The sequence below is a fragment of the Taeniopygia guttata genome, chromosome 19 (assembly GCF_048771995.1).
Source record: "Taeniopygia guttata chromosome 19, bTaeGut7.mat, whole genome shotgun sequence".
NCBI lineage: Eukaryota > Metazoa > Chordata > Aves > Passeriformes > Estrildidae > Taeniopygia > Taeniopygia guttata.
This window is the reverse complement of record NC_133044.1, coordinates 6,688,862-6,707,761: the sequence shown is the minus strand read 5'-3', so window position 1 is coordinate 6,707,761 and position 18,900 is coordinate 6,688,862. Positions and strand designations below refer to the sequence as shown.

The 18,900-nt window shown below is 48.3% G+C and overlaps 1 protein-coding gene across 6 annotated transcripts in view; it reads left to right on the top strand.

The window, feature by feature from the left end:
• COL26A1 (collagen type XXVI alpha 1 chain) overlaps nt 1–18,900 on the top strand; it is a 167,662-nt gene that overhangs the window by 130,096 nt on the left and 18,666 nt on the right. For all 6 annotated transcript variants that reach the window (XM_030287941.4, XM_030287945.4, XM_030287940.4 and 3 more), the window contains 4 exons: nt 6,474–6,627; nt 9,096–9,140; nt 12,143–12,259; nt 13,432–13,584. In XM_030287941.4, the coding sequence (XP_030143801.4) occupies nt 6,474–6,627; nt 9,096–9,140; nt 12,143–12,259; nt 13,432–13,584 (469 nt within the window). The remainder of the gene's footprint in view (nt 1–6,473; nt 6,628–9,095; nt 9,141–12,142; nt 12,260–13,431; nt 13,585–18,900) is intronic.

Genomic DNA, 18,900 nt, shown 5'->3' with positions numbered 1-18,900 from the left:
ACGTTGGACAGTGTGTCCCCAGCCTAAACCAACAGAAAAATGCCAACACTACAGTGAAACATGGAGGGCATGAAGAAGGAGAAAAAGGACAAGACACACCCAATTTCCTCCATCTTGTCCCCTTTGGACCCCTTATCTAGAATCCTAAAATTTTACTTTTGCACCTGTGCAACACTTAATTATTACTTATATCAAACACTCAGAGCTGGTAATTCATCCTGTAAGATTGAAAACTCTTTTCCATGGACAGAAATCACAGACAGTGTCTCTGGGGGCTCTGTGCAGGGGGGTTCCTGACCCCTGCCAGGGTCCCAGGGCAGCCAGGGCAGCCAGAGGGATTCCCTGGATTCCTACACCTGAGCTGATCCCTCCTCACCTGGGGGAAGCAGAGTTGATCCCAAAGGCTTTGCTGGGCACAGGAGGTACTTGCTCAAGACTAAATTCACCTCAGGATGGTCTGGGCACACATCCCTGGCACTCCTACATCTCCAGCAATAGCTGGGGCAGAGGAATTATGTGATTTTGAGGGTGGAAGGTTATAGCTCCCATGTATTTTTATCTGGTGTTTTACAGGAACAGCAAATCTGATTTCACTCTGAGCTCCCTTGTGTGCTTTGTGTACTGGGCATTGCTGGATCCTCTCCACATCTGGCTCCCCGGTGTGCCAGCTGTGACAGGCTGGGGGTCTCAGCAGCAGAGTAAATCCCACTGGGAGCACATTCAGAGGAGCTCCCCAGTGCCTCACAGGAGCACAGACAAACCTTCCCTCCGGCTGTTCTCTCAAACAAAGCCTTGAGGGTCTGAGGAGCTGCTGAGCGGTGCCTGTGTTTCATCTGAGCTGGGCTTTTGTGTCTTTCTGCCCTGATTCCCCTCCAGAAGGTACCTGCTGAGGAAAGAGTTGCATTTTCCATCCTGTTTTCGGAAATCTGGTAGCTCTCTTTGTAGAAAGAACAAGAACTGTGATAGAAGTTCTGACAGAAGTACCTGATAGAAGCCTTTGATCCATGTTTCTGTCTTCCATGCATTACCTGATGACACAAACCTCACCCTTTGCTCTGCACTGAGTCACTACAATGACATCAGCTAGTGCTCCCCCCATGATTTATCAATGCAGCAACAACCCTTCCATGCACTAATTATCTTGCCCCTTTGGCCAAAGCCTCTAGGAAGTCACCCAGATTCTCTGGACACCCAGTTCTTCAGATGTTGGTGGGCATTTACTGGCTGCCTTTTGGCTTTTTAAACCAAGCACTTGTGTCTGTGCTGGAGCCTTGTGTTCACAGGTCCCACATTGCTATGAGAGTCCTTCCCCGTCACATTTTGTCAAACTCCCTGTTTAGATCTGTCTTGATGAATGATTAAAAAAATCTTATATTGCCAAATAATTTGCTGTGAAGAAAGAGCTGTCCAACAAGTTATGTAATTTACCATTATTAATCAGCTCGTGTCTCTACAAGATCAAGGGAATCTTACTTTACACTGGAATTTTTAGCTGATGAGCTGGATTCATGCAGTTTCTTTTCCTCCTCTTTAGAGAGGGATGGAAGGGAGTTAATTCCACCAATGCTTCAAGAGACCAAATATCCCCTGTTTATTAATTAATAATATCCATCTGGATTTTTTTATCCAACGAAGAAAGCATTCTGAGCCGTGTCATATCAACTTTTAAATCTTTGGAAGCCTAGCTGCTCTTCCCTTGTTTCTAACACCTACCTAGTTACAGGACATCAGGAATGTGAGCAGAGGACAGAAGATGGGAGGAGGCTGCTTTTGTGAAATCTTTTTTTGATGAGTGGGAACAACAAAAACAGGGTTCTGGAAAGCCAAAAAACATCCTCTGACACCGAACATCTCAAGAAGATGAAAACCGTCCTCCCGTTTCCATTGTCCCTGGCCTGAGCTTTTGATCTGACGCAAGAAATGTGGTATTTGTCTGAAGTTGAGAAAGTTTATGCTGGCAAATGGAAAAGGAGGAGGTGGGTTGAGTAAGCTGGGACTGAGCTCCAGGCACACAACGGAGGGCTGGGAGCAGAGCGGGATCCACAGCCAGGCTTTGAGCCCGGGGGTGGAGCAGGAGCCAGAGCCTGCCCCGGGAGCCTGGCGGGTCTGGAGCCCCAGAGTGACCCTGCAGCCTCTGAGCCCTGAGCCTTGCCCAGGGCAGGATGGTCCCCATGCTCTGAGCAGCTCCTGAGGCCGCTGTTGGCAGCAGAGGTGGCCCCATTTCAGTCCCTTCCAGCCTCCTGACCCAGCTCAGCTGTGTCTGAGCCAGAGACAAACCCTCTCGTGCCAGAGGCTCCAGTTCAGCACGGCCATTTAGGCTGATTTGAGTTTGAGTTTTTCCTTCCATACATGCAGAAAGACAAAAGTTTGAGTGCTTTGCTGAGTTGAGGCTGTCCTTCATTGCAAGGTGGGGAGGAGAGGGTTTTTGTGTCCTGCAGGGATCTGCTGTCCTGGCACCACAGGCAGCAACCATTGCCCTCCTCTCTGCCTTCCCTGGTTGGCTGCTGAGTGACATCCTCCAGAGCTGCGAGACATTTAATTTGTCTGGTGGCATGAGGATGTTTTCTGCCTCCATTCTTCATGGAGGCAGAACTATTGTGTTGGAAGTTGTAGCAGCAGCACAGGTGGGCTCTGCTTGCAATGAAGATTCCCTGTGAAAACCACACATTCTTCCTTGATGTTATCCCTCTCTCTACCTCAACCCTATTGACTAGAAAATCCCAAGATTTTAGTAGTGAGACTTTAATACACTGCACATTTTGCTAATTTTCTTTCTGGCTGTGAGCCTTTGTGGTATCATTTTCCAGCAGTTTACTCAGAGGGCTCAAAACTTTCTTTTTTTTTTGTTTAATGAAAGTGGGAATTCTCCTTGAGTCCCCTGGCTACAGCAATGGCAGCCTTAAGGAAAACAGAACGTGACAGAAAGTGGATGAATGGCTCCAGTGCTATTGCAGTAATGTGTAAGGAGCCCATTTGTGCTCTGTGCTGTGTGAGCTGTGCAAGGACACTCCTTGTTGAAAGAGCTGTGTGCAGTTTGAGGTTTTTGAATGTGACTAAATCCCTTGTGCTTCTCCTTCTTTAGCTTGGCTCTGTGGATCTCACAGATGTGAGAGCTCTCCTCTTTCTGCTTTATTTCTTTTGGGCATTTCTTCAATCCTAATCATAAAAATGAGAATTTCTCAGCAATTTCAAGTCTGGAGACTTCCTGACCTGTATCATTTCGTGCCCAGGGAAAATAAACTTGTTACTATGGTTTGAGCCTTAATAACTGCAAAGTATATATAGTGAATTTATAACAGCGCATGGTGGATTATCCTGTGCATGGCTTTACAGCTTTTACAGCATTTATCAGCAGAGTGCTCATTTAAAACATGTTGTTTTAATGAAAAGGATACCGTTGCCACTGTTTTGTGTTGATTATGTGGTAACACATTTTTATTATCACCCATAAAAATGATTTGGAGCCGTTGCGCTCCAGATGCGACCTTGGGCAGAGCCGTGCTCGCACCGCCCGCGAGGGCCACGGCCCCTGGGGTTTGCTGGGCCCTGACCATGGCTGCAGTGATTTCATACCCCTGCTCCCACAGCTCTGCAGAACACAGCCCCTGTGTGCCCCTTCCTCGCAGCAGGAGTGTCCCAGCCCTGCTGCTCCATCCTGCCTGCAGCCCCTCTAATTTGCCACCTCCGGGGTTACTCTGCCTCTCTTTGAGCACATTTTGGCAACATCCAGATGTTTGCTGGGGAAGTAAAAGGATGATATAATAAATAATATAAAGTGATGCAGAAAAGGTCATCAGCTCACACTTGAGTCCCATGGCAGTGGGAATTAAGCACAGTTATGGTAAGGCACATGCTAAAGTATTTGTTGAACTGATAACATGTTTCCTGGAAAGTGTGATGAATAAATCACTGGGTAGGAGCACAGAGTGCAAAAGGCAGATGGAACTGATTCCTTCCTGCCTGGCATCAGTCAAACCTGGTGAAGAAAAGCATTATGACCTTACTTTTTTTGCTGTACTCAGAAAGCAGGACTTAGGATCTGTAAATAAAGATCCTGGCAATAAAGGAAGAATTTTGCTTGTTTGCAAGAGTGAGGTTCAGTTCCCTTGCACTTAACCCAGCTCCCAGTTTAATTAGTTTCTGATTCACCCCCATCAGGCCAGTACATTCTGCAGGAAGTTCATCATTCCTGGCACTGCTGCAGTGCTGGCTCTCACCAGGCCTTGCAATAAAGAAGTGATAAACCTTGTAATAATTGCAAGTTAAAAACAAACAAGTGGAGCCAAGTCACTCTCGTTTATAATTGCAGTGTGACTTCATTATGTAAAGACAACACAGTGTGTAAAGGCTGAAACTTCTAGGGATTTAATGGAAAGATTGAGCCATATTCCCTTTTATTTCCCTTATCCCTAAATTACTGTTGCTTAGGTGGTTTTCAAACAGGAAAAGATGATGCTGTAACAAACCTCAGTGTTGCATGCCTAGAAAAATGTTCCCATGTTAGAGACCAAATCCCAGTTTCATAGAGGCTACCAGTGGAGCAGAGCCTGATGGACAGCCTGGATCACATGGGGAATGTGGGGTCACTTTGCCAAGGAGAGAAGGTTGCAAATGGCCCAAACACCTCTGGGATGCCTGTTGGGATGTGGGTTTGTCTGAAGGTTGTGTGTTTGCAGGGCCTAGAAACAGCTGTGAGTTTTAATAATATCCTATTTCTTCTAAGCAGAGCTCCTTGAGTAAATTGACTGCTTTTTTTTCTTTTTTCTTTTTTTTTTTTTTAATTTGCTTCAAAGTTAAACATTTCTACTCTTTAAAAGCTTCATTTTCTGCATCATCTTTAATTCAGTTCATATTTGTGCTTCTACAACCAGTACTTGTCCTTTGCTACCCTGGGCTTTCAGGTACAGCCCTGCACTTCACCCCAGCTGTCAGTAATTTCTGATTTTCTGGCTCTGGTTTGAACACCAGGGAACTGCTGCGTCCCTGACAGCTTCAGCCCCTGGTCTCATGTTTCTCACCAGGGTCACAATTCCATGTGAGGCCGAGTCCCTCTGGAGGCAGTGGAGTCCTCCCCAAGGAGGGTGTGTGTGGGACGCACAATTAACACAGCAGCTTCCTAGCTAATTGATGCTGATTTCCTAAAAACTAATCAAGCCTTTATGCCAAAATCCCATGGTCTGTAAGCACAGTTATTCCCAGCCCTGTCTGGCAAGAAGAGGAGTTTAAGGACCTCCTCAGGAACTGAGACCATGTCTGAAAGCATCCAGGTCACAGATCATGGAATATTCTGAGTTGGAAGGGACCCACAAGGACCATCCAGTCCAACTCTTAAGTGAAGGGCACATGGGGGGCTGAACCCATGTCTTGGTTTGAAAAGACAGGTGTTTGCTAAGGAGGGCAGGAGCCTCCCTTGAAATAGAAAATTATTATAATTTTGAAATTAAAGGGCTCTTGGACAAAGATATGGGAGTAGGAACAACCACTTCTTTACTAGGAAAACTAAAAATACAAATACAATAGTACAAAAGAAAACAAACCAGTACCAGAGTCAGAGCAGGCCCTGGCACCCTGTGTGTCAGGGTGATGGCAGCAGTCCCATCCCAGGGTGGCTCAGCCCTCCTGCAGTGCCAGCTGTGCTTCTGCTGGAGCAGGATCCTGCACAAACTTCCTCTGGAGTTTTCCTCTGGAGCTCCAGGGCTGGTGTGGATGGGCCTGGGTTCCTCTGGGAATGCAGTGGGGAAGAAAGCTGCTCCTCTGGGAATGCAGTGGGAAGAAAGCTGCTCCTCTGGGAATGCAGTGGGCAAAGGCTGCTGTGCTGTTCCCAGGTCAGATTGTATCCAGGTAGGAATGTTTGGCTCTGTTGTAGTTGAGACAGAGACAATACAAAGCCACACTCCATTTTCAGAAGGCTTCAAACTGTTTTTATTACAGCATGCATGTTTTTTATACATTCTTACAAAACTCACAAGTTTACACTTTACTCATTGGTCACGAAAGACAAAGTGCTCATTGGAAAAGGCATCTGCAGGTTTATCTTATTTATCCTTCTTTCTTTCTTGGTTTCTATGTCAATGACCTTGGTAGAAATTTCTTTCAGGGGTAAACATGGATCCTCTTATCAAACTTTTCTCTGGCTCACAGAAGTCGCTGTAAAACATCTTCAACGTGGCTCCTTCCCCTGGGTGGAGCATCTCCCCATGGGATGCTGGAATTTTCTCAGCCATGCAAGGACACTCACTGGCCCATGAACAGAAGATAATTAATAATTAATAGCCCATTAACAGAAGATATCTCCTGCAGGGAGGATTGGTTATGGCAGAGATAAAGAAAAAACTGCCCAATGAACAGCAGATAACTGCCCCACCTCTGACAGATGGGATTAGAACAAACACCCCCATTTCCAGCTCTGTGCTTGTGAGCCCCTTGCTGTGAGAGCCAGCTGAGCTGTGTGTGTTGCCCGTGTCCCTGTGCAGATCCTGCTGCTGGAGGCTGCAGAGAGGAGCCCAGCCCTGGAGAACAACCTGCCCATCACGGGCACCACGGCCACGTGGTATGAGGAGCTGCTGCCCGACGCCTTCCCCCTGCTGAACCCCGGCACTGTCCTCAGGAAAACCGTGGGATCTGCTGGTAAGTCTGGCCTGCTCGTCACCACATCACCCATCCTACAGACACCATGCCTTTGGGGAGCTAAAAAGGAGTCTGGGTCTGCTCTGCCCTTGGGAGCTGCAGAGGAGAGGGGCTGGGAGGGCTCTGCCCTTCCCTGAGTTCAGCCAGAGCAGAGCAGGGGTGGCCTTGGCAGAAATCCATTGAAGCTGCATTTTGCCAGCCCTGGTGGCTTGTGGCATCCACGATTTCTGTTGGCACAAACATCTGCTGGGAGCTGAATTTGGGTCTGTTCTAGTTCTGTTAACCCCAGCAGGGCCACTGTGTGTTTCTGTGGGCTTGTTTTAAGTCCAAAGGTTGTGAATTTTGAGGCTTGGACACGTCGAAATATTCCTGAGGAAACTCCAGGGAGCCATCAGGATCACAGTGGGACAGTTCCTGCTTACCTACTGAGCACCAAATGCAGTATTTCCCAGTCTGGGAGCAATGCTGGGGGATAGAGGAATGGGTTGCATGGGTCACTCTTGGTTTTATTAGAACAAAAAACTTTCCCATGAATACCAGCATCAGTTGCAGTCTGCTTTATATTTTCTAAATTTGCCATTAACACAATGGGCTGTTTTATGATCCCTCTTGTGGCATGAAAAAAAAATACACTTATAAGAAAGTCTCCTTCTGAGCCCACTTGGCCAGACAGATCCCCACACATTGAATTTTCTTGACCTTGGCATCTTTTTTCAAGATCCCTGCTCTCTGCTTCCAAAGCCCTGTCTGTCTGTTGCTATGCTTGCTCCCAAAGCAGTTCTTTATTCTTTAGGGCTACTTTGCTTTTTTCTTCTTCTTCTTTTTTTTTTTTTTTTTCCATTTTTTTTGGCCTGAGCAGTTTATTATGGCAGCCCTTCCTGACTGCAGCAGACTTGGAGCGACCAGAACAGTCCAGATGTCGTCCCTGTTTATGATTTGTCATGATGCCACAACATGGAGGGAGGCTCACTAACAATATGTTCTGCAAAGCATTCTCAGAACCACAGCCACAGCTGCCAGGAACTGAATTAGAGCAGTTTCCCCAGTGTCCATTATATGCTCCTTCTGCCTTTCCCATGTCATTTATTTTTGCTGTGGCAGTGTCTCTGCACTTTGCTGCACCAGGGTCAGCCCAGCAAAATGCTGGTGACTCTGGGTTTTCCACACCAAGTCCTGTCCTCCTGGAGGCTCCTCACACGTGGTCGTGTCCTGCTGGCCACAGAGCAGTGGCTGCCTCTCCCCCAGGCTTCTGGCAGTGCTGCAGCACTTTGATCAGCCCAAGGTCCAGGCTCAGCTCCTCCCAGCCCTGCAGCAAGGCCAGGTGGTCACTGGTGGTCACCTCCTAAAGCAGGTGGTGATGTCTGAGCTGTGGCTGAGCCTGTCACACAGCCAGATTCCAGGCTGTGTGTGCTACCAGGTGTAGTCCTTGCTCACTCTTACCCTTTGTTTTTCTGGCCTTGATTTATTTAACCTGGTGTGGAATAATAGCTGTGGTGTAATAAAGGAATCAGGAATGCACTGGAGCTTTTGGAGCCAGGCCAGTGTCTTTCAGCAATGAGAAATAATCACTTCAGTTGCTCATTGACACTGCTGGAGCCCCTGCCCAGCCTCCGTGGGCTTCAAAATGCTTTGCTAAGGAGCTCTGGGGATATTTCATGGATCTGGGTCCATATTTGGCCTCCTTCCCTCCCCACACCAGTCTGTGTCCACGATTCAAAGCCAGCCAAAAAAACTCAGCGTGGATTTTGGTGGAGTGAAGGGAGCTCCACACACTTCAGGATGGAGGGGAGCTGCCCATTTTGCATGATTTCACCACCGTGCCCTGACTTGTTGCTCCAAGCTACCCCCAGGTTCTATTCCAGAGATCTCAGGAGATCTTTCATCATGTGGGATGTTGGAGAAGGTGGAAGTCAAGCCTGAGCATCCTGGGTGATCTGGGGCTGTGGAAAGCTCACCTTCTGTCCCTCCCACCCCTCCCCCTGAGCCTTTTGGGAAACATTCCCTACTTTGCCCTGCTGCTGGGTGCTCAGCCAAAATCAATCCCAGCCCTACCTTGCTTGCCACGCAGCTGGAGGGACCAAGGGCAGGATGCTGGTGGGTGACATGGACAGGCTGCTGTGAGCTCTGGAATGGTTTCTGGATCACCCTGGAGCTCTGGGTTGGCTGATGCCTCTCCAGGCTGAGGTCCAGGAAAACTTGCTACTGTTCATGAGGGTGGTTATTCCTTCTGTGAGTGACAGGGCTGAGAATAGACAATCATTTAAAAGCAATCAGTGCTGTTGAGACAGCTGCAGCACTGGCCTTTCTGATCAGCTTGTTAATCAACAGAATACATTTTTCTGAGTATTAAGAAAATATATATACTCTGGCTGAGCCAGTTGGCAGCAAGAGAGCTAATTTTTCATATCTCTCTATTTTTCTCCTATTCTTTTTTTAATTTTTTTTTAAACTCTGTCCTTCTTGAACAGAGCCTAAAGGACACAGAGGTGCAGAGGAGCAGCTGATACCACAGGGTAAGTTCATAGTTTCTGCTGTTTTTCTTTCAAAGCACAAACTGTTGTTGTGCCCAGTCCTGTACTTATGTCCCAAAGAGCAGAAGGGCCCTGTGGCCAGGAACTTTTTGGAGCCTCACAGATGGAGAGGCTGAGTTTGTTCTTTGGGTTTTATTGGCTCATAGGCTGCTGTGATTGGAGAGGCCAAACTCCAGTTTTATCACCTCTGAGACATTCATTCCCCAGCACAAGAGGATGGACAGCAGTGTCTGATGGAGAGGCAGATCATGGAAGCACATGTGGCCAGAGCCAGCAGGGCATGTCCTGAGTGATGGCACAAAACTCTTCTCTAGCTGCTGTTACCCTGCCAGGGGCAGCAGGAGCCTCTGGGGATGCTCAGGGCATCACTTTCCTGTGCTCCATATAAACAGAGCAGCTCCTGTGCAGGGAAAACCCTGGGGAAGGAGGGCAGCAGATGGTGTGTTGCAGGTTGATGACAGAGCCAGGAAGAAAATCCAGGTCTCTGCACATCTGATTTGGTTTCCAGCAGTAGATTACTCACCCTCTGCCTTTTAAAAAATATTTTTCCTGTGGCCTTTTGCCTCATATTGTTTGGAGGATAAACACTCACCAGGGGCTTCAGCTCTCTGGAAGCAATGGCATTGCAGCAGAGCTGATTTATGCCAGCTGAAGACTTGGCCTCCCCCCTTTTCCCTGCATCATTCCCTCTTTCTCCCCCCTGTTGCACTTGTCTCTTTTAGGCTGGTAGCACCATTTGTCACCAGTATTTGTCACTTGCCTGACTCATTGCCCAGTGCTGCTTCTCCAGCCTCTCCTTCAGTGCCTCCCCCTCCAGGGAAGGAAGTGCCAGCTCCTCTAAAGCTCTGCTGCAGCAGTGGCACCGAGGATGCTGCAGGAAATGATTGCTCCTGGTCTGCAGGACTTCATGGGGTTGAGTTATAAGGTTGGACTGCAGGATGGAGGGTGATTGACAAAGGGAGGAATGTTCTGACCCACACTCAGCAGCACAGCATTGTGCTTGCAAAAGTTTCTGCTGTTCTTGCCTCTGTGCTGCAGTTTGCTGCAGTGAAGTTTCAGGTGTGCTGAGGTTTTTATAGGGGTAGAAGCTGTTTCCATAAAAGGGCTCCTGATCACCTGCCTGGGCTTCCCTGGACAGCATCCCCTGCCAGGGGAGATCCATCCTTCTATCCATAGAAAAGCCTGCAGTTTGTGTCCTGAGGATAAGCAAATTGATCCAAACCAAAACCTGGCCCTAATTCAATGTTCAGATTAAATCAGGTCTTTATTGATGACTGAATGCAACAAAAGTACAGGCTCACACTCCCACTCAAAGCCACTGGGAAATGTCATTTCCTCAGTCTGCCCACTTTTATCGTGGATTGAAGGAAGAGAGATTTCATTTTTGTAAGAAAAACCAGTTTGGACATCTCTGCAAAATGGAAAAAAGAAAAGAGGAAGGAGAACCTTTCCAGGGGAATCTAATATTGGGGGATTCTTGCTTTGTTCTGAGAAATGAGGAGTTTGAATGAATGTCTGGGGTGACAAGGTTTTGTTCTCCAAGTGAGCTATCCCACATCTAGAGTGGGAATTTTACCCAAACGTGGGAGCTGCAAATCCTGTGGGCCTTGAGTGGTTGTGCAGCCCTGATCCCTGCTACCAGCTGGGAAGGTGCTGTCCAGCTTCCTTCCTTTTCTCCTTCTCTCCCTCCATTCCCATCCATGCTCTCCACCCCCACATGCAGCATATTCTGCTGGCACTGGTTTTGGGGGGTCCAGTACCTCTCCTGATACCTGGGAAGGAGAAAGACACTCCTTAAGAGTTGATCAAACCTTAAATTGCTCTGCTGTGTTGTGGTCATGGACTAAAATCTGAAATCTGAGTGCACTGAACTTTGGATTCATCCTGATCTCCCTCTGGCTTTGGAGCTTGCATCTGCCACTGCTTTCAAATCCTCTGAGCCCTTTGGTAGCCCAGAAACCAGGAATCTCTGACTCTCCTGGCTCTGACAGGTAATGCCTTTGCTGTAACCATTGACCACTTTGAACAGACAGAGCCACTCACCCACCCCTCCAGGGCATTAAAGCTGCAGTGCTGCTTGCACAGTGTTTAAATGTCCCTCCATGGGAGCCCAAGATCAGCAGTGTTCTTCTGAACAGCACCATAAAATTGCCAAGTGTTGTTATTTTGATAGTCTGGGGAAAACAGCATTAAGATTTTATTTAGTGTCACCAGAAGTGGTGACTTTGAGATCACTAATGCTGCCTCTGCACCCCTCCTGGGCATCCTGGGGGTCTGAGTGGGCTTGCCAAGAAACATCCCACTGGGCTGCAGTCACTGCTCCTGGGAAGCCTGCTCAGCACCCTGCTCAGTGACATTCATTACTGACAGCCAGTTCCTGCACAAGCTGGGGGCGTTAATGTCACTTTGGGATGAAAAAACTTGTGCACAGCACAGAGCCCTGAGAGAGGAATGAATGAACACAGGAGAAACCAGGAAAATGTCCTTGACACAGAACCTCTGGGTGGTGTGAATAGAGTAAGTGGGAGATGGGGTTTGATGTTCTTTGGCGGATCTATTTTGTGTATTTTGGTACATTGGGATGGCCCAGGAGTTTATGTGTGCCTGGATGAACCCAGCAAAGACATCCAGACCTTGCCAAAGCCATTCAGGCCCTGGGAAGGGGCAGTGTGGGCTCAGTGTAGCTCTGCCCAGCACATCCCAGCTGGAGGTGCACATCCTGCTGACTTTTTGGGGATGGTCTTGTGCATGAGGATGTGCTTTTTCCTTATAGGATTGAAGGAAGAAGAGGAGAAGCAAAGTCCAGTCTGGCTTTTCTGGCTTACCAGACATCTCCTGCCAGCAGTGCCTCCCTGTCTGTGCATGGCTTCATTTCTCCCCTTTGCCTCACCAAGTCCCTCTCCTCTGGTTTGGAGGTTGCTGAAGCCTTTCTGACCTCAGCAGTGCCCTAACTTGCAGCTAATTTCCTTTCTGAACATTTCCAGGGATTCCAGGACAGGTCGGTCCCCCCGGCCCAGTTGGACCCACCGGGCTGCCAGGACCACCAGGGCCCAAAGGAGAGAAGGGACAGCCCGGGGAGAGGGGCCCAGCAGGGCCACCAGGTGAGTCCTGCAGAGGGGCAGTGCTGCTGTGACAGGAGGTGTTTCACATGGTACAAATTGTCTGTGACAGCAGCTCAGACAAGGCCAGACACACAAGATTTGAGATCTTCAGTTGGTATCAAATCCATTGCAGTGTGTCCCCTGGGATCTGGGATCAGCCAGGAGCTCCCAGGGCAGGCAACCACCTGCAGGAGCAGTGACTGACCCTGGGATTTCCTGTGGGGCTGGAGAGAGCCTGTTCCAGAAAGCTGCAGGGCAGGATCATGTTTCCCCATCCTGCTCAGGAGCTGTAAGAAAAAGCCTGTCAGCCTTTGGAGCAGAGCATTCCCTGTTTAACCCTCTCACCGGGTGCCTGTTTTAACTCCCTTTTTTCTCCACCATTTGTGTCAAGCTGTCAGATGGCAGGATGTACAACTAACGAGGCTTTTGTATGTTAAGGGAAAAGGTTATGAGGCCATTCTTTCAGAGATCACTCCATTCCTGAGCTAGGAGTCTTTCTTCATTCCCCAGCTGTTCCTGAATGTTTTGATGAAGGTGATACTGCCCAAGAGGTGCCAGACCTCAGGCTCTGTGCCTTGTGAGCCTGAGCTCGGGTAAGATTTAAAACTCTGAGAGTGCCTTAAATGTGAGAGCAGCCCTGGACATTTTTTGGCACTTTCTGGCAAGCTGTCAGTGGCCAAGGTCTGGCCAAGGATGTGTCTGATTTTTGGGTTTCTCAATTTGCAATGAGAGCCTTCCAGCCCCACAGGACATGTGATCTGTCTGCTCCTGGACTGACTCTGCTTCCTGGCAGTGGGGTGACACAGGTGTACCTGGAGGGAAAGAGGATTTCATTTCACTTTGCTGCCTGTAGTTTCTCACTCAGCCTCAGGGAGAGGGGAGATTTCACTCTTCCAGCAATTGGGCTGCTCAAAGGCAGCACCTCTGAGCCAAGTCAAGCTTCTTCTTTGCAGAGGAAGATGCTAAACAAAAAAACAAACAAACAAACAAACAAAAAAAAAACAAAAAGAAAAAGAGGAAAATTGGGAAGCTGTTTCTATTTTCTCCACCCCTCTGATTCCCACAGCTGCAGTTCAGGACGAAATCCTTTATCTTCTTGCTGCCTTTTCACAGGATAGCATCATTATCACATCCCCAAAGGCATTAACACATCCTCTCCTGCCTCTGCACAGGGATGTTGGGACCTCAAGGACCAAGAGGACTTCCAGGAGAAACCGGGATCCCAGGTCCCCCAGGTCCTCCAGGGCCACCAGCCACCCCAAGCCTCCCTCTCACCTTCCAGCAAGGGGTTCTCTACTCACTCCAGCCCACAGCTGAAAAAGAAAGTAAGTTCCCTCCTCACTTGCCATGTTCTCCTGTGGCATCAGCAGAGTGGGCACGGGGCAGCTCAGCTCTGCTCCCACCTCCTTGCCAGGCTCTGCCAGGCCCTGGGAGCAGCTGGACACTCCCAGCGTTGTGTGACTCTCTTGGAAGCTCCTGTTTGATGGAACATCTTGGAAGCTGCAGGGGGTTCACCTCTCCAAAATGAAGAACAAAGTCCCTGCTCTCCTAAAGTGTCAGTGACAGCAGGGTTTGGAGGATTTGGTTCTCTGTGCCTGTTTTTTTAGCTTCATCACAGCTTTGGGGAGGCAACTTGGTGCTCTGTAAGCTTCCATCAGGAGTGGGAAGAGGGTCTCTGCTGAAATGACAGAGCTCAGGTAGCATCACCTGGGAGAAAAGCCCAGAGGAATCCAGAGTGGCAGATTGGGTGCTGGTGCACCAAAGCTGTGGGGTTGGAGCCCTCTTGGTGCCACTGTTGTGGTGTTGAATTGTCAGAGCTGCTCAGGAATCAGCAAGGACCAGAGATTTGCAGAGATCTGGAATTATAACAAGGACATCTGTTAAATGTCTCTCCTTCCCTGGCTCTGCAGATGCTTCTTCCACCTGTGTTTCTGGTGCATCCACATTATCCCACATCCACACAAAACACAGAATTATGGATTGTAAAGTCCAGACTGACACCGTGATTTATCCCTTCCCTGTAGCAGGAGGGCCAGGATTTCTTTGTGCTGATTTAAAAAATAGATTTATTTAATTTGTGCTGTGCAGGGCAAGAAAAGGCTTTCTAGGAAAGGCATCCTACACTTGGATTGGAATGCTCTCAGATTTGGGCTTGATTCTCCTGGTGCAGCCCTGTGGAGCTGGCAGGTAATGAGGGAGCAGAGCTCAGCTGTGTCTGCCCTTGGTCTGTGAACTCCTGCAGCCCCAGCTCTGTCAGGTCTCCCAGCTCCACTCCCCCAGACCTCAGCTGTGCCTCCTCCCCAGCTCTGCTGCTCCTGTCCAGCTTCAAAGCTCAGTTGTCTTAGTTACAGCCAAGGATTACTAAGTCTCCCCATGTCTGACAGTTATCTCAAGCCCTCCCTTCCCTTCCCTTCCACCCACTCTGCTCTCCAGACTCCTTTTCCCAAAAGTGAACAGATGTATTTTTAATTTAGGGAGAATTTTAACAGCTCGATTTTGTATTCAGTACTTAGGGTGAATGGGCAGGATGAATAACTGAGTTCAATACTGAGATTTTCACAAATTGCACATCAACATGCTGCCTTCATCAGCCTGAGAACAAGGAAGTTTTGCATTACGGTTGTCTCACTCCTCTCAGATTCTGCCTTTTATTCCAAGAGATCCCTAAGGATGGTTTGGGTGCTGCTGCTGCCCCCTCCTCCAACCACCCTTTGAATTAAACTCTTCCTTGTGATCAGTGGATAAGTTAAAAAGTGAATAAAGGTTTTGATTGCACGGCGTCCCCAGCTGATGTGTGAGGAGGGTGAACTCAGTGTTGTGCCCAGATGGGAAGAGGATAAATGGAGGATAATTATTTCTGTTATCTCTGCCAGCACTGGGCAGCCATATGGACTTTGGAACAGTGAAGAGATGGTGACTGCTCCATTTACATCCCTGGGCATCCCTTGGCACTCCTCCCTTCATGCCTGTGCATTTCTTGGTTTGCAGAAGGAGTAGCCCAAAACTTTATGACACTTTTTCTTAAGACAAATCCAGCTGCAAGTATCTATGTCACCATGACAATGTTCTGGCAATATCAAGTTTATTTTCTTACCATTTTTCCTCTCTGTTGGCTGATTTTGCCTCCCACAGGCTGGTGGAAAGCTGATCTTTTGCCACCAGTAAAATTTTAGCCTTGTAATTTCTGTTTAGCTTTTTTTAAATGTATTTACTTGTTTTGAAAGGAGCACATCTGAAAACTATAAATACAAAATTCCAGCTGCTGACAGCAGAGGGAAGCATATTCCTGCTAATGGGAATGAGATGTGAGAGCTGTATCAGGTTATTGTTATTATACAGAGTTTGGATCTGCCTGAACATGGTTCATGCCTGTGCCTTTATTAATTGCAACAAGTTCCTGTTGGCAATATTTATCTGCAGGCAGAAGCCAGAAATGGGGAGACAAATATTTTCTCAGTTTCCCTGTGCTGTGGTAAAAGAAATGGTCCCATTTTTCCCCTCCAGATCAGGTAGCAAAAAAAAAATTAAGACAGGATTACTTCATTTCCATCCTGTCCCAACAAATCAAGGCTATAATGGGGGAATTTATCCCTTAGTCAGAAACCTCAGCCCTTGGCCAGAAGCTGAGCTGCTGTTCCCCACTGCTGGGGCTGCTGCTACTGGGATCTCTCATTTTCCCTGCCACTTAAAAATGAGTGATCAGGTACATGGTCTAGAGCCAGCTCAGACCTATTCCTTGTGCTAACATTGGTGATTTCTAGGGAATAGAGAATGCAACTCTCACTCTTGGGGCTGTTTCCTTCCAGCTCGAAGATCTGCCAAGGACACATGAAATAAAATTAACCTGTTTTCATAGAATCATCACTGTTGGAAAAGACCTCCAAGATCAAGTCTGGCCATCAACCCAGCACCACTAAACCATGTCCTCAAGGGCCACAGCCACACATTTTTTAACACTTCCAGGGATGGTGAATTCACCACTCCCCTGGGCAGCCTGAGGGGAGAGCAAGGGGAAACTGAGGCAGGGCAGCTGCTGGTGTGCCCAGCATGTCAGCGGTGATGAGGGAGAGGGATCTGTGCAGCAGCATCCCAGCTGCCAGCAAGGAAAGAGAGCAGAGCAGAGGAAGTGAAGGGGAAGGAGAGGAGGAAAGGAATTGAGAAAACCGAGTCCTTTCCAAGTGTGCCCTGAGCTGCCTCTGCTGCTCTGGCTGGGCAGCTTTCACTGGGTCCTTCAGGGCATTTCTGGGCTGTTTCAGGGAGTCTCTGGTCCCTTGCAGAGAACACAGGTGCTCCTGCCTGACCAGACCACGCTGGTTTCTGTCCTCTTGGCTTGGATAGGGGTTGGAAAGCTCCTGGAGCAAATTCAGTATCAAGGTCTTTGATTGCTGCTTTGGGGTATCCAGGAGCACTGAAACAGAATCCAGCTCTTGAGCCTGGTCAGTGCAGGAGGTGGCTGAGAAGGGAAGATTCCTGCTACCATTTGATGCTATTTTGTGGCTGCCCTAACAGTCTCCAGCTGCAGAGAGCCCCAGAATGTCCCCATTTATAAGGGAGTTTATAAGGAGAGACAAGTTCTTCCTGCTGCTTTACGAGAATATGGAGGCAATCCTTTAAAAACACATGAGGGTTGTGTTTTAACACACTTCAGTCCCATTTCATTCCCAGTGTGTTTCATTCAGAGCTGATCCTGGAAGAAAAGCTGGCTCTGAGTGAGTCCTGCCTGGCCAGGAAGGAACTGGCCCAGTCCTGTGCTGCCCAGGCCAGGCAGGAGCTGCTGAGCCCAAGGGTTGTTGATCAGAGCTCTCTTCTGTGTCACAATCATGGGATCACCTCTCATTAAATAATGTTGAGTCAAATGTCAGGATGGGTGGATTTGTGGGAGTAACTGTCATTGTAATAATGTGCCATTTAGCTGGAATGTTTTGTAACCCAAATCTTTATCCCTGCCTTACCTCCAGCAGAAATTAAGCCCTGGTTGTTTGCAGTCCATCCTCTGCCCCTCTCAGTGGATGTGCAGTTGATTTTGTTGATCACTTCAAAAACAAAAGGCTCTGCAACTGTTAATGCCTTCACTGCTGTTTGATGCTCATTGCCCAATTTCATCTTAATTCCAAGCTCTGATGGATTTTGACATGGTCAAATAAAACTCAAATTAATTGGATTACACACTTCACTGGGGTACCTTTCCTCCTGAACATGAGGAGAGTCTCAGTTGTTTTGTTTCAGGGCTGTGAATTTTGTTTCAGGGAGATGAATGGGTTTAGAAGCAGCAGTCAAATAAATACCTGTTTGAATTCATGTTTGGGCACAAAATGTGGTTCTTAGAGGGATCTGGGTTGGCTCTTGTGCTGTCCTGCTGCCAGGAAGGCATTGCAGAGGTATCCTGTCATCCTTGGCAGTCAAAGCCATTGCCCAGTTTCCCCTGGGAGCTGCTTTCAAACACCTGCCTTGGGAGTTCTCTCTGTCACTGCCAACACTCCAGAAGCTGGGAAGGCTTCGCAGTGTGGCTGCTAAAATTTCTGGAGAGTTCACCTTTTGACCTCTGGGCTGGACTCTGCAGAGTAAGCAAACACCCTTCTGACCTTCCTGGTGTCACTTGGCATTTGCAGTGAGACATTCCCAACCTTTTCCTGCCCAGGGTTCCCCTGAATTTTACTGTGATGACTTACAGGGATGGGTGGAAGGAAACATGAGTAAACTTGAGGTCATGGGCAGGAGAAGGTGGATATTATTCCTTTATGGCAGCCTCCAGCTGTGAAAAATGTGGGATTTTCAGAGGGTTTGCCATCCTGGTGACCAGGAGCCAACATCTTCATCCGGGTTAAACAGAAGATTTATAGTTGGTCCTCCAGCAAAGGGTCAGGACAGAAAGCCTTGGTAGCACCAGGATGTGGGGTTTCCTTGCTTGTTTTGTGGCCTTGTTGTCTTGCTTGTTCATTGAACCTGCCCAGGTGAACACCTAAACTAATCCTAAATGGCAGGGAAGTTTCCTGAGCACGTGGAGGAGGCAGAGCACCCCCATCCCTGGGCTTTCCTGCATCCTCAGACCTCAGGGCCCCTCCCAGCAGCACCTGCCCAGGTGAGCTGTGCTGCCAGGCAGCCTCAGCAGGTCCTGGTGCCAGGCAGGAGGGAGCCCCACACCCCTGCCTCACTTGCCAGGCAGCCAGCAGCCAGCTGTGTGGTGGGGATGGGAATTTGGGGTCAGTCATTCCAAGGCAGGATTGCACAGGTGGATCAAACACCAAGGTTTGGAGAGAAAGCACAGCTTGTCTGGGGTTCTCAGGGGTGAGAGGAGCAGCTCTGCAGGATGAGGGGTCACAGCCTGTCGTAGACAGAGACAATACAAAGCCACACTCCATTTTCAGAAGGCTTCAAAGCTGTGTTTATTACAGCAGGCTTTTTATACATTCTTATAAAACTCACACGTTTGCACTTGACTCATTGGTCACGAAATACTAAGTGCTCATTGGAACAGGCAGCTGCAGGTTTCTCTTTTTTATCCTTCTTTCTTTCTTTCTATGTCAACGACCTTGGTAGAAAATTCTTTCAGGGGTAAACATGGATCCTCTTATCAAACTTCTCTCTGGCTCACTGAAGCCGCTGTAAAACATCTTCCACAGCAGCTCTTTGGAGCCAAGGAC